This window comes from Drosophila novamexicana, unplaced genomic scaffold (genome assembly GCF_003285875.2).
Source record: "Drosophila novamexicana strain 15010-1031.04,08,12 unplaced genomic scaffold, DnovRS2.1 tig00000986-arrow-arrow-pilon, whole genome shotgun sequence".
NCBI classification, from domain to species: domain Eukaryota; kingdom Metazoa; phylum Arthropoda; class Insecta; order Diptera; family Drosophilidae; genus Drosophila; species Drosophila novamexicana.
Window position 1 is genome coordinate 812,312 of NW_020824835.1, and position 5,905 is coordinate 818,216.

The window sequence follows — 5,905 nt, forward strand, 5'->3', positions numbered from 1 at the left end:
CGCCCGTTGGCAGCGCCACCTGGGTCTTAATATGCGCAGTGGTGACCAAGCTGACAGAAAGCTGACTGCCACGAATGTCCCGCACTGTTAGTTTGGCTATCGACTGACAGAGGGCGCCAGATTGTTCGCTCTAATCACCCTGTACCTGCCCATCGCTAGCATTCATCGTTTAGTCTTGGACACACAAATAGGACATATCGATAACGAGCACACTTTAAGATACGATTTAGGATTCTGTATCCAAGTCTCGCAGATAAATTTAAATTCGTATCAATTTGCAATATTTTTAATTTAAAACGCAATAAGTTTTCATAGGGAAAAGAGAATGTTCCGTTAGAATAGCAAGTGTTTTAAGGGTTTTATAACGTATTCCATTAATTAATTTGCATGTACTTGGCCATGCAGATGTATTTTTCTTACGTATTCATTGATTATTAACTAAATATACTAAATAAAGATTTCCATAAATTGTTTATTTATTTTTAATCATTCAACATTCCCTTAAGCATTTAAAGAGCAGGAATCCACTCTCTAAAATCTGATGTTCTTTCAGTTTGCGCTCTTAAAACTCGTTTCAGCATTTCACAGTTCCAGTTTAATACTCTTGCAGAGTAAGCGTACAGTATTTTTGCGGGAAATGTGAATCATGTGAGAACGACTTGGTTAAATATATTAAAGCCATCTATTTTCGAGTGACATATTTTAAAGATGGACCATACAAACATCTCAGTACATATCAAAGCTAACTTGAGCGCAATTAATGTTTTAGGGTATTAAGAGTTCGACGCGTTGCAAATTTTTTCATGCATATCAAACGCTGTTTTAATATTTTTCAAGCCAGTTCTGTTTGTGCTGTCGATCGGCGCGATCGTAATTGCTTCCTGATAGCACAATCATCTTAATTAAAAGTCGGATTAATAAATACTGTAAGGAATACAGATGAGTGCACGCATATAATTGTAATCTTTTTAAAACTAAAATAGTGAATATGCTATTGAAATATTTCAAGTCACATTTGTTCAGCATCTGCGTGATTTGCTTGGGCTTTGGCGCAAGTAAGTAGAGTATAGAATGGTAATAAGAATATCAAAGTCTAAAAATAAATGCCCAATGAAAACACAACTGCACACAACACACATGCATACATACACACACACACACTGTATGTGCACAGTCGTTGCATATCAGGCATGCCAATGTTAATATGAATTTGAGTTAGTATTTGTGATCGTGAGAGCCGTTGCCGTAAACTTGATTTGAGCCAGCATTAAAAGAATCAAAGAGAGGGAGAGAGAGAGAGAGTTCGCTTTACAATTTTTGCTCTCTGTTATTGTTTTTGCTTTTGCTGTGCTATCGATGAGAGGCTCATCTCACAGGTAGATAAGAACAAACCTAACTTGAGTAAAGTAAACAGTACGCGACCGATTTGACAAACTTATTGGCCTATAACCAAATTAAGTTTATTGTTAAAAAATATAAAAGTGTACGTACAAATATACATAGATATGTTTGTTCTCTATATATATACCATTTACATGCGCATATATATATATATACAATATGTAACTATATATGTATATATGTATATATTTAACATATGTGTATACATATATATATATATATATGAATATACAGTGGTCGACATATTTATTTTGATGTATTCTTTTGAATATTGGATAAAAAAAATTTCTTAAAAAATTAAATTAAAATATATAATTATTTGCCTCTATGTTTACTATATACATAGAATATATATAAACACTGACCTGTGGATCGGTCTAATAATGCATTTTGCAATAGATAATTGTTTTCAAATTCAGTATTTTCATTTTCGAGCTGTCTTTTTTTTCAATTCAATCTGTTTTATTATGCGCTGGGATTGATCAGCGCCTTCTGATCTCTACCAAGCGAAAGACAGTGAAAGAAGGGTATAGCCACAGTGTTTTGTAGCTTATATAAGTAGTATTTACATTGAGTGCTATTGACAATGACGGGTTTTTATAGTAAAGGGAATTGAAGATATAAAGATTTAATTTAGAGTAATTCGCCTTGTTGTTAGGTCGCAGGGCTCGCAGCAGTTTTTCGTCGTAGCGGCTGATGATCTCCTTTGTTGTCGAATGCTGTTTCTACAATTTAATTGAATAAGGAATATTTTTACTAGCTTGGTTTAAATAATTTAGTTCAACATTTGTGTAGGGTATCGAAAGCAAGAAATTTGACTTGCAACTGATTTTAGAGTTTTTTGGCTTATCAAGATTTTCGAGCACACTTTTTGTTTTTATTATATTTTTTACTTTTGTATATAAAGCGCTCATGCTAACTTTCTCTATGCCAAATAGGAGCAGTTTATGGGGCCTGCGGCCCCACCAAATTCGAGTGCGATAATGGCAGCTGCATATCGAAGTTCGATGCGTGTGACGGCGTCAAGAACTGCCCAGATGGGTCGGACGAGACGGGTCAGGCGTGTGTCTCGCACCGAAAGCATTGCAGCAAGCCCTACTTCCAGTGCAGCTACGGGGCATGTGTGATCGGCACGGCGCCCTGCAATGGGAAAAATGAGTGCGCAGATGGATCGGATGAGACGGTGCTGCGATGTGGCACCGATGACGATATACGGGCGTTCGATAAACTCCATCAGGGCAACTGTCAGTGAGTGCTTAGTGGTTGAAATAGTGGTTCGATTGGCCAGATAAAAGCATCGGTTTCGATTTCTAGGAGCAACGAAATCAAGTGCCTCTCTGGCATATGCATTGATAAGAGCAAGTATCTGTGCGATGGCAAGGATGACTGTGGAGACGGCAATGGCTTTGACGAGTCGGTTATGATGTGCGGACACATCGAGTGCCCGGGCTATGCGTTCAAATGCGCCAGTGGCGGCTGCATTTCCAACCAGTTGACTTGCAATGGCAAGACCGACTGCTTTGATGGGTCCGACGAGGCGCCATTGTTGTGCAATACAACCGGAAAGCCCTCAGAACAGCCGTTGGTGGAGCCTACGGATCAGCTGGGTTGCCCACTGCCGTTTGGTGATGAACAGCCCATACTGAAGGATCATCATGGCACCTATCTGACGCCACCTATTATCAGGGCGACCGTCTACTTCTCTTGCAATCCCGGCTACGTGCTGGAGGGCGCCGAGAGCAGCCACTGCGCCAATCGCAAGTGGAGTCTTCCCATTGTGCCAAAATGCGTGAGTGAGTAAATGAGGGCAACAATTGCTGGACAGGACCTGATCTTTATAGCTAATGGTACTTATTCTTGGCTTTCAGAATACTGCGATTCCTTGCGTAACTCGAGCGGCCACTCCAATAACCTGTTCAGCGGCTATTCCACAAGGGCGACGTGTATTTATAACGGGCAGCAGGTTAATTGCGGTGAACGCTACCATCCACCTGGCACCGAGGTGAAGTTCGTCTGCGCCACCGGCTTCCAAACGCTCAGGACTACGCTGCCTGATATCAAGTGTCTGCCCAGCGGCCACTGGAGCCGTGAGCGGGAGCGCTGCGATCAGGAGTGCGGACAGATTGCGACACCCATCAAGCAATTCTCGGCCTTTGGCTACTCCGTCAACAACACGGTGGTGCCCTGGCACGTCGGCCTCTACGTCTTGCTCAACGAGAAGGTCTACAATTTCATCTGCGGCGGCACCCTGCTCACTCCCGACTTGGTCATCACGGCCGCCCATTGTGTGTACAGCGCGGTGTCTGAGCAAACCTACAGTTTCGAAACATTTAGCGTGGTTGCCGCTAAGCTCTATAGGGGGTACGATGATGTCACCAACGAGGATCGCAAACGGGACGTGAAGGACATTAAAGTGGCACCGTAAGTGTTGGATTTTTACTTTTATTAAAAGAGCTACCGATTTTTCGAAAGTGTTTTATTCAAGTGATCCTGCCGAGATTTATCCAAGCATTCATTGGATTCTATCATTATAAATTGGTTGAGAAAAGCAGATCCCATAGACTCCTGTTCTAACCTAAACCAACTGAAGACATTTTAGTAATGGAGTTCATCTAGTCATTTTATTCATTTTATTTTTTTTAACACTCTGAACCCATTAAAAATAGGTAAGAAGAGTTTAATGTATTCCGCAAATGTATGTAATAGGCAGACGAAGGCATTTCCATACAATATGTATATACTTGATGAGTACAAAGAACTGAGTCGATCTAGACATGTCCGTCTGAAGGTCTGCTGTCAATCCATCTATGTGACCGATGGTCGACATTTAAAATTCGGTGACTCTAGGCAATAAAACCAAAGAGTTTTGCTTAGAAAACAGAATTTCTATATCGATTCTTATTGATTGCTTGGAATCGGGGCAAGATATCGATCATCGGAAACAATCTCGCACTGCGCATGCACAAGGAGGACCTACTTGCATGCACGTTCAAGACTCTAACTCTCATAGATCCCGAGATCGACGCATTATACACACGGTCAGTCGGAGCGACGGATGGTCAAATATACGGAGATGACAAAGTCGAATGGGTTATTGATGCTGATCAAGTATATATATACTTTATGGGGTCGGATATGCTTTAGATATTACATATATTACATTTCAGGATACAAATATATTCTTAGGGCTAGGGTATTAAGAAACATTTAAATTGGAATATATTTATTACGGTATTATTAGAGTATAGTTTATATTTTAATGTAATAAAATATTTATTTTTACTTACCCTGCAATATTCCGATTAACCTGATATAATGCATTTATACAGCCGCTACAAGGGGCGTGAGGACAATTTCCGCGACGATTTGGCGCTCATCGTACTGAAAGAGCCCTACCAGCTGAGCAATGTCATTCGGCCGGTGTGCGTATACTTCTTCGACTATGCCTTGAAGGAGACCGTCAATAACGAGGTGCGTGGTCAATTTGCGGGCTGGAATTTTAAGGATAAGCGCGAGTTGCAGTTTGTGCCGGCCGAATCGAAAATGAACGCCGTCTGCGCCACCCATCTGCGGGATATAAGTCCCGATAAGTTCTGCATGTATACGCAGGGCAAGTCTCTGGCATGCCACGGCGACAGCGGAGGCGGCTTTACGGCGCAGCGAGAGACGCAGAGCTTCTCGCGGGATACGAGCCGGCACTACTTGTATGGCGTCATTAGCAGTGCCCCGAATGCGGGCCAGTGTGCCCAAAGTTTAACATTACTCACAAACATACAATATTTTGAAGATATGATCAATGATGCTCTCAAAAAGAGTATTGAATTCAGATCTTAAGTCTGCAATACTTGAATATATATAGAGATAATTTAGTTTTAATATAAACATTTTATGTTGAAATATCTAGAGAACACTCAGTGGTAGTTACTCGAAGAATAATCTACACTCTGTATTTAAAAAAAAAAAAGAAATGAGTGTTAATAAAAGTTCTGGTAGCTAGCTGCAAAAAGACAAATTTATTAATATAAATTTTATAATCTTCATTTCGAAATATAATAATATTATTCCAAATATATCTCTACCAAAAATATGTATGTAATCGTTTCATAAAATATAATTCATTTATATGTTTATGTAAAATAAAATACTTAACTATAACTGGTCTCAATCAGAATTATGAGTTATTGAATTGGCATTTTATAGCTCAAGGGTGAGCAAGAGCCTACCCTTTTTGCCAACAGCGACTTTTCTCCTAACTCTAGATTAGCAAACCCTTTTCATGAGTTTGAAGCCATAACTTCTTGAGAATTATAAGCAACAAAAAGATCTTATGGTTCGGGCTGTGCGTTAATCACCAATCAGTCAATCAGTCAGAGATAGAAAAACAGTTTTAATAATATAAATAAATATATGTTTGCAATAACGTTCTTAACTATAAATTTAGACGAATGATTATTTTATCGTAATCTAACAGAAGGGGGGAGACGAACGAAGAATAGAAAAGCAG

The 5,905-nt window shown here is 39.8% G+C and overlaps 1 protein-coding gene across 1 annotated transcript; it reads left to right on the forward strand.

Annotated features, from left to right (window-relative positions):
- The first annotated feature begins 861 nt into the window (after nt 1-861).
- Nucleotides 862-5,472, forward strand: LOC115765630 (modular serine protease). Its single transcript, XM_030709281.1, has 5 exons — nt 862-1,055; nt 2,340-2,649; nt 2,716-3,194; nt 3,270-3,822; nt 4,731-5,472. Exons 1-5 carry the CDS (start codon nt 989-991, stop codon nt 5,233-5,235), a joined length of 1,914 nt encoding a protein of 637 aa, XP_030565141.1. The 5' UTR covers nt 862-988; the 3' UTR covers nt 5,236-5,472.
- Nucleotides 5,473-5,905: the final 433 nt, after the last annotated feature.

Coding starts and splice junctions, on each gene's coding strand:
- LOC115765630 (XM_030709281.1), top strand. CDS start 989: ATGCTATTGAAATATTTCAAGTCACATTTGTTCAGCATCTGCGTGATT. Junction 1,056..2,339: donor TTGCTTGGGCTTTGGCGCAA/GTAAGTAGAGTA, acceptor TATGCCAAATAG/GAGCAGTTTATGGGGCCTGC. Junction 2,650..2,715: donor CTCCATCAGGGCAACTGTCA/GTGAGTGCTTAG, acceptor TTCGATTTCTAG/GAGCAACGAAATCAAGTGCC.